This window comes from Crocodylus siamensis, chromosome 1 (genome assembly GCF_052110815.1).
Source record: "Crocodylus siamensis isolate JL-2025a chromosome 1, ASM5211081v1, whole genome shotgun sequence".
NCBI lineage: Eukaryota > Metazoa > Chordata > Crocodylia > Crocodylidae > Crocodylus > Crocodylus siamensis.
The window spans coordinates 107,491,943-107,513,655 of NC_143395.1; the positions used below are offsets into that span (position 1 = coordinate 107,491,943).

General features: G+C 40.8%; 1 protein-coding gene across 1 annotated transcript in view; it reads left to right on the forward strand.

Moving 5' to 3' along the window:
* Positions 1-21,713, forward strand: part of PEX7 (peroxisomal biogenesis factor 7) — a 73,648-nt gene that overhangs the window by 17,219 nt on the left and 34,716 nt on the right. Inside the window, exons 6-8 of the mRNA XM_090040096.1 lie at positions 13,706-13,812; positions 14,259-14,372; positions 19,594-19,649. Coding sequence (XP_089896222.1) covers positions 13,706-13,812; positions 14,259-14,372; positions 19,594-19,649 — 277 coding nt within the window. The remainder of the gene's footprint in view (positions 1-13,705; positions 13,813-14,258; positions 14,373-19,593; positions 19,650-21,713) is intronic.

The window sequence follows — 21,713 nt, forward strand, 5'->3', positions numbered from 1 at the left end:
GATAAAAGGAGATGGAAGTCAAAAGCAGTATGAGGAAATAAGTAGGCACACTCAGCTTATGGAGAAGGTGCTTAAAAGGGGACATGATACCAGTTTTCAAATATCTGAGGGGCCACCATAAAATAGAGGGGGAATACCATTTCTCTGTTGCAGAAATCAGGAAGAGGGCTAATGGCTTGAAGTTGCAACAAAGTAAGGTTAGACTGAATATCAGGAAGAAGCTTTTTTGCAGTTAGAACAGTGAGGCATTGGAATAGAATGCCTAAGGAAGTTGTGAAATGAATCAGAACTCATGGCAGAGGTGATATCTTTTATTAGACTAACTAGATTTTTGCAAGAGAAAATCTTTAATTGCAAGCTTTCGGTCACAAACACCCTTCATCAGGCATAGGAGAAAAGATTGTAAAAGTTCTCCTGGGTAGAAATGAAGATTTGTATTTCATAGGAGAGTTGAAGTTGTGGTAAAATCTGTTTGGAACAGAAGTGGACTCCCTGTCAGATATTCAAGAATAGATTACGTAAGCATTGATCAGGGATGATCGAGGAATAGCAGTGCTTGGGTGCTCTGTAAAGAGCAAGTTAGAAACCCAGGAGTTCTCCCCACCCCTTTAACCCCTACGGATTGCTGGGAGATGAGAAAAGCTCTGTAGCCTAGCAGGTGAATATTGAAGATGACCAAAAGAATGAAGAAGAGCTCTACAACTGGCTTGGTTATAAAAGAAGATGAAAGGGCTGGGATAAAATTATGGAGGTGATGCAGAAAGGGGAGTTATGTCTGTCCAGTAAGAGGTTGTGATGTGTGGAGTTCTGCTTGCTGTCCCCAGGTTGCTAACCAGAATAGAAGGTATTTAGTATTTCCCATGCATCTGGGTTTGCTGGATGCCCCATGGGGCTGGGAAGACTTTTTTTACCCTCTTTTTCCTACAGGTTTCAGGGGGTTTTTGTTTTTTTTTTTTCTCCCTACCTTCCTGAGAAGCACTGGGTGCTAGCTGCAGCCAAGTCTGTGGATTTTGACTGGGGCTTGCCAGTGCTTCTGTTGGGATTAAATCCCAGAGGTTTCTGGCTAGAGGGTCTTGCCTTTCTGCTCAGGGTCACACCAACTGCCACATTTGGAATAAGGAGGGAATTTTACCCCTTGGTCAGATTGCTACAGTTTTTAGGGGTATTTGCCTTTCTTTCTAGTGTGGGGCATGGCCTTGTGTTCTGGATCTCTTGAGTGTATTTTAAAAAACTTTGCAGCAGCAGGACACTTAGATTTGTATGGGTTATATTGGATAGGGATGATCCTGCCTCAGGCAGAGGGTTGGACTAGATGGCCTCTGGAGGTCCCTTTCACCTCCCCTACTTTTCTATGATTCTGTGATCCCTGAGAATCAGCAGTGGTCTTATTTATAAGATTGGGCCCTGTATGCTGTATCCACAGCACCAGGGAAATCCAGCCATCTGGCACAAACATTAGGTTGAAATCTGGCAGGCAAATGCAGATATAATTTTGCACATGAGAATTGTTCCATTTGATGTCAGTGGGATTTCTTGCGCATAAAGGTAAGCATACGCATGATGTATTTGCAGAATCCAAGCTATAATTTGCAATTTAAAAAGCAGACCACAGAAACAATGTGCATTGTTTTTTTCCTCACTGAACTTCAGATGCATCTATGGAAGATCAGCAAATGCACGACCTTGCAGTTTGTACTACTGCATTTCATCCATTTCCTATGACTTCAGTGCTCTGGGTCATTTTGTTCTTCCAGTACAGTGCTCCAATCTTCAGGTTTGTCGCAGAAGACTTCAGCAGTTCCAGACTTTTTGTGAAATATCTGTTATTGGACGTTTCTAAGTGCAGATTAGATGAACGCTTGTATAGCCTGGTTTAAACAAGGTGATTCTACTTTGTGTGGAGTTGAATTGGATGATGTCCAGAAAATCCCATCCAGTCCTGTTTTTTATGTTTATTTCTTTAATGACACTATATTGATTAAAACCTTCAGTAAGTTTTTCCAGCATCTATAGGGATGGGAGAAATCCCTGTGCATAAGACCTAGTCAAACATCCTTTGAATTTTGCAGATTTTTTCATTGAATTCCATGGTCATTGAATTGGGCCTTAAATTTCAGCTGCACCTTTATTTTATATAAAAATATGTCCAAGAAAGCATATCATCATTAAATGAGAAAAATTGATGACTTAAAATCATGTGAAATTTTCCTCTTTATTTCAAAATAAAATATCTGATGCACTATTGAATGGATTCACTTCAAACCAAAGGATAAGTGGGACTTTTTATATGGAATGTTGTTCAGTGTTTTTTTTTTAATTAAATCTTTGTGAAGTTTCCCAGAATATAATGAGATGGCATTACTGCTCCAGACCTATAATGGAGCATTTCTTTTGGTCAATAATGACATATCCATCTCTATGTCCAGTAAATGCACTGATCTGATTGTCTCTTATTCTTAGATTTAAATTCCATTTCCTTCTCACAGGACTGCAGCCTAGATGATACATTTTCAGGGTGCTTACTTAATTTCTTCAGTGACTATAAGGGCATTTTATCTTTTCTGTCGTGGTGGAGCATGTTGTTGGGATAGCATTGGAACTAACTGAATCCTGTTGTGGCACTAGATGTTCTGTAGATAACGGAGTGGGTTGCAATTTTTGATTTTCAGAATCTTTAGAATGATTTGACTGAGATGGGTAACCCATTTGTGAATGTGGTCTGAAATTTTGGGAGGAAGTGATCATGATATGATCAATGATCCTAAGGAAGGGAAATGAAGAAGAAAGCAAAAAAAAAAAAGCAGGGGTGAGGGGGTAGAGGGATACTTTAAAAAAAAAAAGTTTCAACAAAGTTGGGGAGAAAAAGTGGATGAGTTCCTATTGGGTGGATAGACTAAAAATAAAAAAAGGAGTGTAAATGGGCTGACAGTTCTGAAAGAAGTAGTATTGGAAGCTCAGCGATGACCTGCACCAATGTAGAGGAAAGATTAGAAGAACCACAAGAGAATGATGTGGCTACAAAAGCAGCTGCTTAACTATCTGAAATCAAAGGAGTTTATATACAGGCAGTGGAAAGAAAGATTTGTCACTAAGTGTACAGAAGAATAGCATGAATAAGATACAGCTGGCAAAAGATATTAAAGAGAACATGGAAATGTTCTATGGATTGTATTGGATGGAAAAGGAAGATTGGATAAAATAGGTCTACTCCTCAGCGGCAAAGGGGAATGAATGGTGGGGAATAATTGGCGTGTCACTAGCACACTTAAGAAGGATCTGAGATCACAAATTCAACATTAGTCAGCAACATGATGCTATTAAGAAATAAAAAATATAACCTTAGCTGTAATTACATGGAACATGGCATGCAAAAACCTGTGTACCAGTCTACTTGGTGTAGGTTAGGCCTCAGTGGAGCCCAGTGCTAAAGAAGGATGTAGAACAGTGATTCTCAACTGGGGTATAACAACATGTAGGGGTGCTGCAATATCTTCTCAAGGGTGCTACAACACTGCTGCTGCCTCTTCCAGGTGGAACAACTGTTTCTGGGAGATGCCATTTCAGGCTGGACTGGAAAGTGGCTACTGTGGAAGGTGCACTCTACTAGACCCTGACCTGAGGAGAGGTCCTAGTGGCATAACTAAGAGGACTGAGGGGGGCAGAAGCCCCAGCTGCCAACTTAGAGAGGGCACCCCCAGATCTTTTCTGTCTCCTTGTTCTCTCTGATTTCTCCATGTAGCTTGCTGACCATCACTGTTGCTTGTAGAAATCTGCAGGGCTTCAGCAGGGGTCATAAGCCTGCTTATTACATCCCTGGAAAGTTGGATAGCATCTACTGAAGTATGTGCTGTCCCAGCTCCTAGCCCTGCTGAACTCGGCTGGGGTAAAACAGCACCACTTCAGACTCCAGTCCTGATTCATCCAGCTGGCAATTGCCCCTGGCCTTCTCCTAGTGTGCTGGGTGAGCTGTGCCTTCAGGTGCCAGCTGCACTGTCTGGTAGGCAAGGGCTAGGTGGCATTTGCCTTGGGAAGTGGAAGAGCCCACTTGGGCTCCCCCTGGAACAGTAGGCAGTAGTCAAGGGTGTGATATGACACCTGTTCCCTCACTTTCCCATTTCTAGAAATGTGAAGACTGAAGAAACTAAGTCAATAAACTTAGTTTCTCAGAAATTAACATTAACCTGAACATTTATTTTCAAGCTGAAATTGACAAGGTTGGGGTTGGTGCTGAACTCTTGAACTCCCCTCTGTCTCTTCACTTCCTAGCCCTATTTTTATGTTCCCTTACTCAGAAAAAGTGTTGAAAATTATGTCCATATTTGTCTATCATGACATTGCAGGATAGGGATACACATTTGGAGCTGTTTCAAAAGTACAGCAGCTATTACATTCTAATTGTTACATATAGGGCATCTGGGAATGATATAAATGTAGCAAAATTACATGAACTACTTTATCCAGTGTTAAAGTTGCAGTGGTTTCGCTACATTTGTGTCTACACTTGTTTTTTTGCCAGTCCAGGGTGGGCATTACATGAAGTCCAGATCCCAGACTGGCTAGAGCAGGCGATGAATCAAGCATGGTGTCGGCAGAAGGGAGTCCTTCATACGCTGGATTCAGCGCTTGCTCTGTACACAGCACTTCTACCAGAGCTGCTGGAGTGGATGTTGCAAGCGGCTTGCATCCTGGGTGGGCCAGAGCAGGCGTTGCGTGTGCTGCATCCAGTATGCAGATGCTGGTGGGATGGCATGGGTCCACGGGCTCGATCTGGCTGGTGATTTGACATCCCTGTTTTAATTTTTTTTTTTTTAAAAGGTCTTGCTACAAGTTCAGTCGACCGAAATGCTCAATAATACAAAGTTTGTTTTCATATATGTATGAGTATAAGCAGAAGGAAGGAAATGGAGTGGCTTAGTGCTAGCTAACTTCACTCTGCACTTTCTGTGTTTTCAGTCCTCTCAAGATCCCAGTGAAGACAAGTGTTCTTATCTTGTGTCTGGCCTTCTTTGAATGCTGGAAAAAGCTCACACAGCACAGGAAGGTAGCTGCTTAAAAATGTTTGAACTGAAACTAGCAGGTTTGTTCCAGGTCAGTACTGAAGCACACTGGCAGCAAAGTAAGGGAGCTTAAACTATATTTGTTTCAATCTAATGCAGCAAGCTGTGAGTTTTTAGGGAACAAAATGGACTCTCAGATTATTCTTTTTAAGATAGAGCAGGAGGAGAAGGAAGAAAGGGATCCCTTTCCAAGTTCTTGAAATCCAGGGCAAAAAAAGAATGCTAAGTCAGAAACATGTAGTTTGGTTAAAGATCTTCAAATTGAGTAAGTTGTATCAATATACAGGCAGACTGAGTTAGTGTGTAGTGGACAGAAAAAAAAATTGAACTGCAGAGGAAAATTGAACGTATCTGACTGATACTTCAATTAAATTAACTTTCATTCATCACGTAATACACTTCCGCATACTATTTAGACAGATGTGTGAGGCACTTTACAGTGCTGCTGTTATCATATGTAATTGTTTGTATTCATAAGCTGCTTACTCAATTGCCTCTAACCTGTTGTTCTTTGAAATTGGAGATATTATTATTAACCACCAGGAGCTGTTAATTCAGTGTATTTAAACAAATTTTATAATGTCAGTAACAGTTTCAGAGCTGATAAGGTAAGCGGAGAGATCAGGTGGACGTGCTGCACTGGCTCAGGCCTGATAAATGTCTGGCTGACATGGAAAGAGCAGTCATGTGGAAAATGTGATTAAAGAAATGACATAAATAACAACTGCCTGCTGGCTAAAAGGGTTTAATGAGTCATTGTGTCATTTGCCCAGAAGGTCTGTCTTTCTACCTGGAGAACAAAGTAATGAGCAGCACACAAAGAAGGTGCCAAATGCACACAACTAGCATATAGCCAAAAGTAAATCAATTCAATTAAATGATCCTCAACCACTTCAGAGCAATAGGCCAGTCTGGGTTCATCTAATGCATTACTGAAGCCACCTTTATAGAGTCAAATCATTTTTATTGTCCTTTAAATTTGCCAGAAAGAAACAACTAACAACTACCTTCCCCCCTTAGTTGCATAACTATAATGCTGTTCAGTGTGATACTGTATCGGTAAATTGAATGGAGAGTCTCTTCTGTCCTGGAAAAGGCCCAGCCAGGTTTAGAATGAGTCTTTATCTTGGTTGCTAAGACTTCAGTTTTAGTGTTGCATTCATTCTAATCACTGATGCAGCCATTGAGCCTACTGATTACTGTAAGTACATCCTGCTTTCATTACAGTTTTAACAACTTTTCAGAGTCAAGTAAAGTACCAACAATAGGTATTTGAAAATCTTAGGAGCACATAGTCTGCACGGTAATATTTTTCCCATTCGTCATGAGTTAGCTCAAATAATTGTAGCCTTTGCACAAGGAAATATTTTTCAGACTGAAAACACCTCCTGGAAGACTCACAAGGAGGTGTGGTCTTCACTGTGAAACTTTACATGCATAGGCAGAAGTGTTATAGATCTGCAGCTTTCATGGCTTATGATTAAATACATAAATTCACTCCCCATGCTTTGTTAAATTGAGCACTTATGTTTTATCTTTAAAGAGTATCAGCAGCCCTGTCACTGTCATTCCATCCTGATGACTGCATTAACTAACTTTACTAGTACATACATACTTAAACCATTTTAAAAAAGTTAATCTTTGACTTATCTTGGAAAATGTACTTTTAGTAAACACACTGCATAAGCCAGGAGTTCCCAAATTGTGGTTTGACGAGAGTAGCTTTGTCACATAATAGTGACCTTCCTTGTTTTTAGAGACTGTACAGTGATACCCACACTTCCCTAGCCTGTGGGCAGTCTACAGAGTAAGTAAAGCACCGTGGACAAAATCTCACTTTGCTGTCTTCATCAGCTCTCAGTTTTAGCTATTTAATTACCTGTGTCCATGAGCACTGTTAGAGGGTGTCACTGACAACACATTATCTAGGACCCATGAGTTAGAGACAACTGATGTGGTGAATACTGACAAAAGAGCTTTCAATGCAGTTATAACCTGAAGGTCTTTTTATTGAGAGATGGTGAAGTAAAACTGAACTTTACTTTTATTTATGCTGCAGAAGTGGCAAAACATTTGGGGGAAGGGAAAAATAAAAATACCAGCCTATTTGGGTTTATTTTGGTTTCCACAAAACCAAAGTGCATAGCTCTCTAATTTCAAATAATACAGTGAGGATAGGATGATACAAGTTCCTGAGATATTCATAAAGCATTGTAAAGGCTGACTTGTGCTATTTTCTTTTTTATATGCTTCCTAGGAAGTTCATTGTGCTTGTTTGGAGGCACTTAATGTGCTAAATATAAATAGCAATTGCTATTTATGTAAATAGCAATTGCTAGAATTGGGATGAATGATGAGTTTCTGGAGACTAAAACCTTTAAGAGATGGAAGAATAACATGCTTTAATTAGCATGTACTTATTTTCTCTAGATCTTAGGCCTTTAAAAAATAAATTGACGGTCATGTTACTATATGTAATTTGGCATATGCTCATTGCAATACTGATAAACTTTGTACTAGATGCTATTAAAATATAATGTACTTGCTTACTTTCTGGTGTCAAAACAAATATTTGATGAAATTCAGTAGGCATTTTCATTTGAAGTACATTACCTCAAGACGCATTGCTCCAGTGTGGAATTTATCTGTGTCTTGTGCTGAATAAGTTTGACTAAATGAATCTCTGATTTTTTTCAGTCTGTCTTGAAATACTCTACAAGAAATGAGTTTGGCATTGTATTTATGGTGTTTGCCAACCATGGTACGATTATATGTAGCCTTTGCTGGATGTGGTTCTCAAGTTAAGTATTAGTTCAGAAATTATCAGCTAGTAAAATGCAGAACAAGAAAACAGTGATTTGTCTTTACAGAAGATCTATGTACTTCAAGAGATTTTGAGTAGAGTTGTGGGAATAATAGACTTTTCCCTCTGATTTCCAAATGAAAACTTCTATTCAGGACAATCTGAAATGTAACATTTTAGTTTTGAGCCATATAATGTTATTTTTAGTTTTTCTTGCTTTAAATGTAGGTTAATTTTGAAATGAGAAAGTAATTTCAATTTTTTGCTTAGAAAATATCAAAACAAATATGGTTGTTTCTGAAAATTAAATGCAGATATTTTTCCTTTTTTGTTGGAAACTCAAATTGTTGACTAGCTTGTAGTTTTCTTCCCCTCTTCCCAAAACTGCTTTTGTGGGTTTTTTGGAAGGGTGAAGGAAGCCCTGGGGGGGGCGCTGCATGGAAGAGTATATTATTCAATGAAAAAAAATCTGTTTTGGTTTAACTTGGACTAAGTCAAAACTTCTTTGATTATAACTTTTTTCTTATTATAACTCGAGTGTGTTTTATATCAGACTGAAGAATGTAACCATGAAACTGCAGTTGTATATGTAAGCTGTGTTTACTTATTTTCTAAACCAGAGATTGGCAATCTAAAGCCCAATGGCTGAGTGTGGCCCATAGAGCCATTTGATCTTGCCTGAAGTTGTTGGGTTTCAGCAGCATGGGGTGGTGGGGGGCTCCATCAGCAGTTGCTTTTCCCTGCCACCATGGGGAAAACTACCACCTTCAGGCACTGTTCCCCTGCTACTGGCTAGGAAAAGCACCAGCTGCAGCTGGTTCCTAGCACATGCACATCTGCCCATCTCTGACCAAAACGAAGTCAATCTGGCCTGCAGCACACTGTGCTAGATAGTCTCTGTAAAGACGGGCTTTATACAAATATGGTCTTTTAATGAATGTGTTGTGTGTATGCAAGTAATCCTAACACTTATCTTTAATACAAGTCAGGAACTAGGATTCAACATGGATCGGAGCAAATATCTTAGTATTTCTGTTCTCCAGCTTCCTCTGTTAAATAAAGATGATACATATGCCCCAAGCAGTGTTATGAAACTGGATTAACGTTAAGTTGTGGTCTTTGGACAAATATATAGTAAATTTTATTATGTTTTTTGGGGGGATATTGTACTTAAATATTTCTGTTCCTAGTATCACTTACTGATAACTCTTTCCTTTAGTTGATTAAAGCTTATTTTTCTCTATTTTTTCCTATCTACATATCAGTTAGAACAGGGTCAGATTCCGTGTATTAGTGTTTACAAAACCACTTTCATCATTTTAAGTGAAACTCTTTAAGGTAACAGTACTTGCTTGCACAAAAACTAATTTGTAGCTGTGCTGGCTGGAGCGCTTTCTCTCTTCAGATAGTTGCTTTTCATTAATCTCTTAAGTACCTAGCCATGCTGAATTGTGTACCTCAGCATAGTTCAGTATTGATTGCACTAACTGGTTCTCGTCTCAGTAGACTCTGGTTTATAGATCTGGGTGAAATTCACCCCGGGCAATTTGCCAACATAAAACTGACCCACCACTTAAGTCCCACATAAACCTAGTCCCTTGATGGAAATTAAGTGGAGTTCAGGTCTTCTGGTAATTGTACACTTATGGATTAAGTGTATACTTCCAACTTAGGCCATGGACACACATTCATTTGTAGCACTATAAAGTGCCCCCAGACTGGTGTACTACAGAGTCATCTCAAGGATGTGCTCTCCAGCCAGGGGGCAATAAAGGGTTGGTGGTAGCAGCCTTCCAGCATCCCAGCAGGCTTCCATGCAGCTTGCTGCAGCTGACAGGCTATCAGGAAGCTAGCTACTTCTGCTCTTTTCTCACTTGGGGGGTGTGGGTGGGAAGGAGAGTGGAGGACTGTGAGATGCAAGGAGTCCCAGAGACCTCCTATAGCGCTGCATGTAACTGTCTACATGTTCCATGTGGCATTACAAGACGTAGTACTATAGAGAAGTTCCTCTTTGAAAAAGGAACATTTTTAATGCAGATTTGCTATTTTACTCATGCTACAGATGTTGTGACTGTGAGAATGCCCACTTTTTAAAGCTCTACAAGGGCAGTTGCAGCATTACAAATGTGTCCATAGCTTGAGTATCTCTTTTAGGAGTTTTCATCAGGGAGGTGCATGCTGTCTAGTGTACTTCTTTTTTAATTTTAACATAGGTTTTGGAAATTCCAGGTAGGGAAAATGCTATGCACTGACAAAACAATGTTCAGTAACCACCCCACAAACCAGCAGCATTTTGTTGCCTAAGAGAGGTGGCTTGATGCTAACAGGAAATTTAAGACTACCTTTAGTTTTACTTAATTTGGGGGGGTGTATGTTAGTGATGGCCCTTATTGAACGAGACCATATTTCAGAAACTTTGTCTTTGTTGCACTCTGTTTTTCTTACTGTGTTACTCAAGGATTAAAAAAAGTGGTGAGAGTACAACCTCTTGTCTGCCACTTCTGTCTGAAACTAAGCTGGGAAAAGTAGAACTAGTTTTGGCTTTCATGCTGACTTTCATTGACTAAAAGGTTCAATAGCAAGGTCACCAGGCATCGTATAAGAAAGCAGGATATCAGAGTTCCAGGCATTGATGTTATTAATTCTGGTTGGCACTAAAGCTGTATATGCAGTCTTGCGTTACTTCCAGACTACTAGGTCTCAAATAATCTGTTTTGCATAGTCAGCATTTTGACCACCATCAGGAAGATTGGATATGTTCTGCCAATCTTTTATTGGCTAACGGTGGTAGTTTTCCAAATAATCTTGGACCTAAACTTGCTACTTTCATCCATACCCTTTGCAGTTAATCTTAGCTCATATGGATTCATTTATATATAGATTCATTTATAAAAATTAAAGGTGTCTTATAAGTACTGTGGTTTGTAAATTATGAAGTGCTCCTTGAAATCTGTATTATCTGATTGCAAGCCCCATTCAAGTATAAAAAAATATCTTTAAGCCTGTTATATCATAGGGAAGCTTAAGCCCAAATCAAATATGTCCTGTTAGAGCAAGTAGGATTGGCAAAGCTGGAGTTGTCTTGTCACATAAGACCAAATCCAGATTGGTCACCTAGCCAGCCATGCTTAGCCATTACAACACTTCAGAAGTGGGCACCTGGTCCCAGGAAAGCTATTCAGACTGATAGGGTTAGGTACTTAGGATCCCTATACTGTCTGTGGGGAGTCTTGGGTGTCTCTGATTTAGCGTTAGGCATCTAGGTACTCCCCACAGTTAATGAGGAAGGGATAAATTCCTCCAAAGGGTGATATGGGAAGCCTAAAGTTGCCTAGACAATGCTAAGCACACAAGCATATCAAAACTCCTGCCTTTCTTTGGTGGTTAGGCACCTAACTCAAACTGCACGTTAGATGTCTCCATTCACATGAGATCCAGAATTTTGTTTATGCATTTTTATCCAATCAGTATTTCATGCAAAACGAATAAGCAGTTGTAGGAGCAAGGGTGAGAATCCATTAGCCCAGCCTCAGCACGATATCCATAGCTTAGCTCAACCCATAACTTGGTGGTTAGGGACCTTTCCTGGGAAGTGGGAGATGTTCAAGCTCCTCATGTTTAGGAAGGCGTAGAATACAGGTCTCCCATTTCCTAGGTGAGTATTTTAGTAACTAGGTTGCTGGGCAGAAGGTAGGCTGCTCAGTCGGGCACCTAGGTGCTCTCTTCAGTTGCGTCTCCTTTCCTCCAGTTGTGATTCAGACAGGGCATGGTCTTACAAGATCTTAGAAGTGAGCCTAAGAAGGGCTTTCAGTTTATGAATCCCCCATGAACAAAAATACCTAACTCAGAGCTGCTGGGAATTGCTTGTAATCTTGGAGAAAGGCAGGATTTCCCTTCCCTACTACTCTCCACACCCTTTCTTTTGTCTTACATGTGCGTCCTCCAGCAAGCATACCAACTGCTGTGAATTCTGACTCCAAGTTGCCCAAGAAGAGACCTAGGATGCCAAACTTGAGCTCTCAATTACAGTCTTGAATGCACATGCTTAAATTTTATATTTCAGCATACAGCATCAACTTGATGAAGTCCCTTGTTGAACCTGAGCCATGGTCCCTAGTACCCAAAAGCCAGATCCAATTTCACCTTGTAAGCAGTTCCATTCAGGAGTCTAAACATAAGCACCTACCTTGGAAGCGATCAGGATTGTCAGGCCTAGGCAATTAGGATTTCTGCACAATGAATGTGAAGAACTAAATGCCTCTCAAGGATGATTCAGGTGCTGAAGAGGGAGGCACTTCTATTTACCCTACATGCGTGTCTGAACTTCAGTCCTCAAAAGCTTAAGCATCTAACTTAGAGCTGCAAGGCAGATGCTGCAGACTTCTCACTGGATCCCAAGCACCTGGTGGGAAGATACCTACCTGACATCAGTATTGAGTTCAGTATAAAGCAAAGTACCTTTGCTGCTGCCAGCACTCACTTCACTTTTGAACACAGCTATGAGTGTCCATCTTTGTCCAGTAATCTAGTTCTAAGAACATTTACCCAGGAATGGGAAACTTGGCTTCTGTGTCTTCCCCACCCTGGGTGGATCCAAACCCACAGCTCCTACTTCCTAGGAGAGTTCCCTAACTGTGAAGCTGTGAACCATGACAGTTTTGCTACCCTCCCCTCTCTTGCTGAAGTTTGCCCATTGAGCATGCAAGTGTATAAGTTGTGGGGCCAGAAGGAGATCAAAAAAGAGGGAGTGTGACTCTGAAATCTAGCCTCTTGCATTTTGAGTTAGTCAATCATTAGTTTAAAAAATACCCTGGTAGCAGAGACTGGAATACTCCAATTCATAGCTGTGCCACAAGCATTACACTAGTGTCACACTCCTTGCTTGGTTTCTTTCTGGTCCCATGAATCTTGCCTTTTCAATTGCCAGTGGACAGGTTTCATCAAGAAGGATTGTAGGGTCCCCTAACCATAGCCAAGTGGTAGGGGCATTCCTCAGGAAATCAGAAGCCATGGGTTCAAATCCCCTCATGATGAGGTAGGTCTATAACTCAGTTCTCCCACTTCTGGGATGAGTGCTTGTCCCTTTTGTTTTTTGTGGGTGTTTTTGATAAATGGTGAACATGAGCAACAGCAATGCCTCCTTTTTCATCAGCTATATTTTGTAGTGTGCTGCATGTATGCTGTCAGCATCAAACAGTTGCTGGGTGTGCTCCATCTCCACTTAAAGAATTGTAGACTTAGGCATCCCCTACAAAAGATTATCCCCTGCAATGACGATAATTGGTTACTTCTGAGGATGTGCAGTAGCCCAAGCATCAGACCTAAGGAGCTTTTCAGTCCAAAATGAAGATGCCTAGTGGATATATACCTAAGTGGTTTTAAGGCCACTGAGTCTGGTTCAATCTTGATAGTTCTTTTGTGATGCAGCCACTTCAGCTCAACAAAACTAATTTAGATACCCATAATATTTTGATCTGGTCCTTGTTCCTTTTCTGAAAATGGGACACAAGGTCTTGAAACCTTCTGAAAATTTTACTTCATGTTTTTTCTCAAATTGAAGACTTTATTAAACAATCACAGAGATGTTAGCAATTCACTTAAACTAATCCCTACTCTTATCTTGGTAATTAAATGGTTACAATAATAATAAACTGCTTAATCTCTTCTTTGTTTTTTTTTTTTCTGTGCATCGCATGTATTATATATCTAGCTTATTTGGCCCGCAATTTTTTCATGCCAGGTTCTATCTTTGGTAGAAGCTTAGGAAATTGTTGTACTTAACTAACAAGTACTAATGGATTTGAAGTAGTTCACATTTGACTTACCAGAATTTATTTTGTTTCAGGTGATCAGACTTTAAGAGTTTGGGATGTGAAAACACCAGGAGTCAAAGTAGTGATTCCAGCACACCAGGCTGAGATCTTGAGCTGTGACTGGTGCAAGTATGATGAGGTATAATGTGTTGTGCCAAATTACTGCAAACATTCCTTAATGAACTGCTGTTATTAAAGGGTAAAAGTTTTTTTTACTGCTACATCAGTGTCAGTTTTATTTATATGGGATAACAATCATGTACAGTGACTGGTTAGATTATTTTCAGTCCTTAACAAGAGCTCAGACCCAGAAGAATGACTCCCAGGGATGAATGTGTGTTTAAAAAAAAATAAATTAATCTTTGGTAGATGATGTTTGCAGGGTTGACAGATTTATTTAAAACTTATATTTTACTTTCTTTTTAATTTGTACACTGGAGGCCTCCTTCCTGGCTTACATGTGTTACATTCATAGCATGCTTTCATCTGACTTTCATAGCCAAACAATTCACTTAACAGTTATCATGGCAACTTTAATATTAAGCTTGTTCAAGTGTGTCTGTGGCTTTTGTTTTAAATCTTCAGAACTTGCTGGTAACTGGAGCAGTTGACTGTAGTTTGAAAGGTTGGGATTTGAGGAATGTCAGGCATCCAGTGTTCAACCTCTTTGGCCATACATATGCTGTTAGAAGAGTAAAAGTAAGTTTGTTTTATTTGCACTGCCCTATCATTTACTTTCTATTAAAGTATCAGTGGAAGCATTTTGGTATTCAAAAGCTGTTCATATGCTGAGAGTGACGGAGGCCTCGAGGTCTTTTTCATGTGAAAAAATATAGAGGATAGTGGTAGGGAGGAAACAACTGTGGCTTTTCTTAGTTATTCCATTAGGTTCAGCTGGATACAGTATACTCCCTTAATCTTTTTAAAACTGTGCTGTATTATTGTTTAATGGTTGCTTCCTTCCACCCTAAAGGTGATAGCATTTGTGTGTCAGATTAGAGCTTGATGTGAATGTGTGTTTGTGCATATATTAATGTGCATAGGCATTTTAAGTGTGAGGAACATTAATATGGAGCGGCAAGTGTACCCTTGGGGTAGCTTCACAGCTAAGGCCCAGTTTTCCCTCCTGTTCTCCCCATTGCCCTCATTGTTAAATTAGAACAGGTAGTTCAATTTTTAAGTGGGCAGGAGGCTCATATTGTGCAGGCTGCATTAGTAGGGGGCCACCTTGGTGGGTCCATGGGCCCCTAGGCCTGAACATCATATGACCCTCGGCCCCTTTTGCTGCACTGTGTATGCACCCCAGCACCTCTTCCCACTATATCGTGTGTTCCCCTGCCGCATCCCAAATCCTTCTGCAGCACCATGCATCCTCTTGCCACCACCCCCATTGCACTTCCTGTCTTCCTATTGCACCACACGTCCCAGTGCCCAAAATCACACTGCACTATGCATTCCTTTGCTGTACTTCATGCTGTCTTAGCTCCTCCCCACTGTGCACCTGGTGTGGCAGAAGGCCACCTCTGTTACTCCCCAAAAACTCTGCTCTGTGACAGTTTGGTTAGGATGAGCCCAGCAGAGGATACATACCTTACCCTATCTCTTTAGGTAACCTGAACTGAATACATTTCTGAGGGAGGGGGGAAACCCACGCCCTCTGCCTACATGACTGCCATCACATAATTGGGTAAGGGGCTTGGGCACCCTGGGGAGCTAGGAACTGCCAGTCTGCCCAGCAACCAGTGATGCATTTCTGGTTGGCTGACAGCCAACAGGTGCTGGCCTCCATTGGACCAGGTAAATGAGGTCATAAGGGCTATATAAGTTAAGGACTGCCCAGGAGGAGGAGGGCAGCAGCCATGAGGAAAACTTAGAGAGAGAGGAGCTGAACTATCTGAAACCTGCTCTCTCTCTCAGAACTCATGGTGAAGGAACTGCCTGCCTCCAGAGGAAATCTCCACCTGCCTCTGGATGATACTTGTGAGAAAGCTACCTGAGATCTAACTAGATATATAGCTTGCAGTAACTCAGATGAGTGATCAAAGGCTACTCTAGTCATCCTGTTTGCTCTGTGGGATTTCTCTGATACTACTCAACTCTGTACCCTATTCCAACCCTACTCCTTGTAACCAATAAAGTTCTCCTTTGTACCTAGCATGGGAGACTTATTGAGAATGGGTCTAGATTATGCCTTGGGTCCCCTTGGTTCAGCTGACTAAGGGAGACCACCACTTGTGCTTCTGACTGAGGGAAGCACCCCAAGTTCTTGAAGTGAGTCAAGTACCCTCGAGGGCTACTAGGCCTGCATTTCAGAAGGGGTGCAGAGCCAGGATAAAGCCCATCCCTGGGTGATGGCAGCTCTACCCCCAGACTAGCAGGTGTGCTCCAAGGGGGTTGGCCAGGTGTGAGGCGCCCCCAGGTAGACATTCGGAGCCTGGAGAGTGGTTGGGCTCAGTGAGGTGGGTGGCTTAGTGCAGGAGCACCCCCTACTGGCCTGCCACACCTGAGTGTCCCCTGCACCCCTTGCACCCATTGCAGTGTGTGCCCAGGTGCTCTGCCTCATCCTCAGCTCACTGGCAAAGGCTTCTCTGCTGCACCATGCCTCCCAGATGCCCTGTGCCACAAGCTCCTGCAGTACCATAGCCTGTGCTACACTGCCCTGCCCTGCCCTGCCCACTGGGGCAGGGAAGGGTAAGCTGGAAGGAGAAAGAGCTTAGTGCCCTCAGCTGCTTCTGTAGCAAAGGAAGTAGTGGCAGCTGGGTGAAAGCCCAAGGGCTGCAATTTAATGCCTCATGCACTGCCGGTTGGACAAACCTAGTTAGAACTAGAGCAGAGGTAGAATCTTCCTCTCCAGCTTCTGCAATTGAAGTGTATTTGATAAGCAACTCTGCAGAAGTTTGAACAAGAAATAGTGGGAGATTTCTTAACCTTGTTGACCAAGGCTTAAGACTCATGGCAGAAATTGTAAGGTTAGATTAATTTAATTTTGAAGTAAAACTCAACCAGGTAGACCAGTGGTGGTAGAGAAAGTTCCCTTTCTTAAGTGCTTAGGATTTACTAGTAACCAGTTTGGAGTGTAAAAAAACTTTTCTTCCAAGTCCTGTTGTTAGGAACGTTGATAGCTTTCTGGTTTCCTTTGCAGTAGGAGGCATGGTTCACCAGCTGAGATCATCCGAGCATATCACTTAAACAGTTTCCTGACATTTTAGCAGTCTCAGGCATAGGTGGCATCTGTGTCTCCATGTCTTTGCTTGTCATATGTAGCTCAGTCTACTAAGGACTGAAACTGTTTGATCCAAGAGGATATGTAGATGAAATATTCCATCGCACAGAACCGAATGATATGGTAATCTCTTCTGGCTTGAAGATCTATGAAACTCATAAAACTGAAATTATAACACCCAACTAGTAGAGATAGTAAACATTTTAAAAAGCTCATTTTGTCCTTGTTCTTTAGCGGAAAAAGAGCTGCCTAAACTTGGGCTTTTCTAGTTGATAAGTAAGAACATAAAGACTGTTCTACTGGGTCCACCAAGGGTCTGTCTAACCCAGTTTCCTTTCTCTGACAGTGGCAAATAGCAAATGCTTTAGAGCAGGGGTCTGACCCACAAAGTTGTGTGATTTGGCTTGCAGGGGCTTTTGGAGAGGCTGGGAATTTGGGGGCAGGTCAAGTGGGTGGAGGCCTACTGCCAAATCCTGGTGTTTGGAAGTCCATTGAGGACTCATTCTGGCAGCAATAGAGCAAGTGATGACTGCATTAACTCCACCAGTTCAGGGAGCTGGCACAGCTATGACACTGCCAGCACACCAGCTTTGTAATGCAATTATTTAACCTGACCTTTTCTACGAATGTGAATCTTGGATGCAGACAAAAGCAAATAGGAAAAGGCTGCAACTTGTTTGAGAACAGAGTGATAAGGAAAATATTTGCTGTAATACAAAAAACAGTATGGAGAAGATATCATCAAAAACTTGTGGACCTCTACAAAAAAACTGATATTGTGAGCAAAATATGAATGTAAAGAATGAAATGGGCAGGGCATATTGTAAGACTAGACAAGAAAAGGTATGAAAGGCAGATTTTTGGAAGTTGAGGTAGAGGGTATAGGACCTCAAAGTACACCAAGGCAATTATGGGAAGATAATGTAAAAACTGATCTGGAAGGGATAGGCGAAGATTAACAAGGTGGAAGGAAATTGTGCAAGAAAGGAGGAGACAGAAGGCTATAGTTAAGGTAATTATAGGTCCTCAAGACCTGTGAGATGAGAGCTCCTCAGCTCTGACCAGGTCTTCTTGGTTCATCAGGAAGTACGTGACCAAGGCAGGAGAGCCATGCTAGAAATGTAGCATCTGCTTGTCCTGCCCTTCAAGCCTCTGTATCTTTCCATTCATGCTCCTGAGGTCCACAGAAAAGGAGCTTTGTGGGATTAGATGGAATTCATGATGACTCCCTTCCTTTCTTGTAACCTTTCTGATGTCCTCAGAATGAGAGCTTCCAGGGCTCTCTGGGAATTCTTTTCAGGCCATCTTGAAAGTCTTTGGAGATTCATTGGCAGCCACTCCTAAGTTTTCATTAACACCAGTAGGTTTTAATTTCTTAAGATCTGTATTTCAGCTTTGTCAGAAGGCTGGTTAGCCGATTTTAGCTTGTTTTCAGTGCCCCTTTTTTCTTCTCCTGGTGGTCTCGTAAAGCTCACAAAGGAAGGGGTGGGGAGAACTCATGGAGAGGAACTCATGGGAGTTTTATCGGTAACTCGACATCCCTGTAATGGGGCTGGGTGATAGTCAGTTGTGTTGTGGTAATGTCCTCTGACATTGTTTTGGATTGTGCCCCAGTTGTGCAGACATGGCAAGGTTGACTGAAAGGAAGCCCCAGTCCTTGCTGACCACCTATTTGCTGCAGGAAGGGAGCCCTGAACTTGGAGCACATCTGTAGATCATCTTTTTTTAGAGAATCTGGGGAGGTCTGATACCTCATGATTCTCACTCAGCTGTAGGTAAGGTTGTAGTTAGGATGGGTGTTGTGGTTAGCAGACCAGGGGGACTTACTACTTACTGCTTCTTTCTCTCAACACTCCCGTACATCTTCCTTCCTCATTTTCTGTTCTCAAGTCTCCTTTCTGATAGATCTAAGCTCATAAAAAGAAAAGAGAAACTCCTATGTGAAGAATGTTTAAGGTTAGGTTATGCTAGTGGACATATCAATGACTCGTTTATGTTGTCTTTCAAGAAATTTAGCATTCAAATAGGTAAAAAATCTAGGAAATTGTTCAAGAGCCAGAGTTGAGATAAGCAATTCCTACGCTGTTGCTTTCCTCTTTGGTGGAAATCTTGGATGTGCTAACTGTGTAGTCCCTGGTGGAATTTATCCCATGATATACCCTGCATTGTGCGGTGAAAAATACGAGACTATTGTATAGCTGTCACTTTTAAGATTTCATTCTGATTTTAATAACAGAATTTCAGGCAAAGTGTGGACTGGATGCCAAAAAATACGTTGTGTACATCCTTTGCAGTATGACACATTTTGGGATGTCTTTATGTGTAAAAACAACATGGTCACATAACACAGTTAAAACTTTTTTCTGCACTGAGAAGATATTCAAGGTGTCAGTCCAAAGTAGACTTAAAGCGTCATTCTACATGACTACTCCAAAAGCAAAATGTAATGGAAACCCAGTGCAGTCTTAGTTTATAGTAATGGTGGTAGGGACAGGTAGAGTAAATACAATGCAACCAGAATCATTTAGCTGCTTTTACATTGTTTAAGGTATAATGCTAAGGTTGCTCAGTTAAACAACTCATTTTTTGGAATGTGAATGTGGTACTTATTATAGCAGTCTGAAGATATAAGGTTTTTTTATTTCTACAAGTCCTGTACATATGTTTCTAAGGTCTTTTGCTTTTTATTTCTTTCAGTTTTCACCATTTCATTCAACTTTATTGGCCTCCTGCTCCTATGATTTTACTGTGAGGTAAGTTGGCTTTTTCGCATACAAATATGAGAAGAATTCTTTTATAGTTGTGGTTCATATGCAAGAGACTGTGTCTATTTGTTATGCTAATAGAAAAATGTTTTAAACCAGATACACTCAAGTATTTGCTGCTTAAAGTTGTTACTGCAGACTTTCCATTTTCATGAGCCAGCTACAAATACATGGATTCTTTGCTGTGTAAATGTTAACTCAGTGGGCCTTTCTGAATGATATCTGCCCTGGCAGATGCTGCTTGTGAACCTTTTCCCACCATTCTGAAGATTATTTTATCCATTTGTGAAAATCAGGGTTTCGTAATAAGAAGGTAGCTGAGACTGATTCATTGAATGTTTTTGAGTAATTTATCCTACCTTTTGTATCTTATTTATATTGAATGCGTTTGGAAAGGAATTCCCACCCCCTCCTTTCTTTGAGGGAGTTCAGTCTTGCATACACACTCTATCTTTTTTTCTTCTCGGAAAACATCACAATTTTTTCAGACAACACAGGGTCGTCTCGATTTTAAGCTTAATCTGTTACGTTGTACATGACAGTAGCACTTCTGTAATTGTAACCTGACTAATCAGTAGCCCTGATACAGCTAGCAATGATTTTATTAGCGATATAGAGTGAGCCCATATTAAGACTTTTTTCTATGTAAGATATATATAGTCTCATAAATTAATGTATTGTGAAGTAACTTCATAAAGACTTAAATCAATTAATCAGCAGGGTATTTGGAGCTCTGTCTTAATTTTTATGCTTTAAAATGGATTGAACACAAAATGCCAAGTTTCTTGGGGCTAGCTCTCTCCTCTCCCCACTCCACAGATGACAGTGAGATCTACTGTTCCCTTTATCAAAAAAACCCCAAACTTTGCTATATTTAGTTAGATTGCAAGCTCTTTGCAGCATGGATTTTTCAGTATGCTTTAGTACAATGGAGTTAAAGTTTCTGAGGAAGCTTCCTAGGATGACTGCAAGGAGAATAATAAATAAGTTATATTCATTAGTTTTGTTTTGAAATAATAACAACTGACCACTTCCAAATCATTCCCTTTTAAATGTTCGTGTTTCCAGTCTTGGTGTAATTTTTCTCAGCAGTAGTCTTTAAAGAAAAATACTAGTATTTACACCTCATTGACTTGTATGAGGGGTGTTTAACCCCAGGCCTGTGGGCAACGTCCAGTCTGCAGCCCCATGTCATCCAGTACTCCAGCTGCGGTCTCACCAAGGCCAAGTACAAGGGGAGAAGAACGTCCTGGGATTTGCTTGAAGCATCTATGGATACATAAAGATAGGTTTACACACTCCTCACAGAAGAGCAACACTTACACAGAGTGGGTGGGATAGTTGACCATGAAAAAAAGAAATAGATGTAAAAATGTGAAAATTAATATTGGAATCCATGAAGAGATATGTTGTACCTACCTTAACCAAAAGACTGTTGAAGAAAAGAGGGTCTTAATGCAAAAAAGACAACAGTTTTATTTTTTTAAATAAAATTTTTGAACAAGAGGAGAGGAAAGAAATAAGGTACAGGACTCTACCTCTGGGTTCAGTTATATGAATTCAGACCACATTGCCATTCATTAGAAGTCTAATGGATGAAGCTAGTTGACCATCTCTGTCCATGTTTTAGTGGATAGATGCTTACATCGCATTTGGAATCAACAAGCTGTGCTTGTTGGGAGTATCAGCAGAAGGGAAAGGCTAGACTTGCTGTTCTAGTACGTGGTTCCTAAAGAAAACAGCTGGGGGGTAACACACTCCTGATGCCAGTAGAATACCTGTTCTCTCCTTTTGGATTCCAAGCTCCTGTACTGGAATACAGGATCTTTCACCAGTTTCAAATGGACTTTGTGCAAAAACCCCAAAGCTCTTCACCATTGCAGTAGTGTCTTAAAAATGTCTTTGTGGACATTTATTTGCAAAAATATTTCTCCATCTTATCTTGTTACACAAAAAACAATCATCTAAAAGTTTTAAGCTTGTATGCTGTCTTCATTTTATGGTTCCAATAATCTAATGTAAAAAGGCTGAAAATTTGATATACGTTGACAC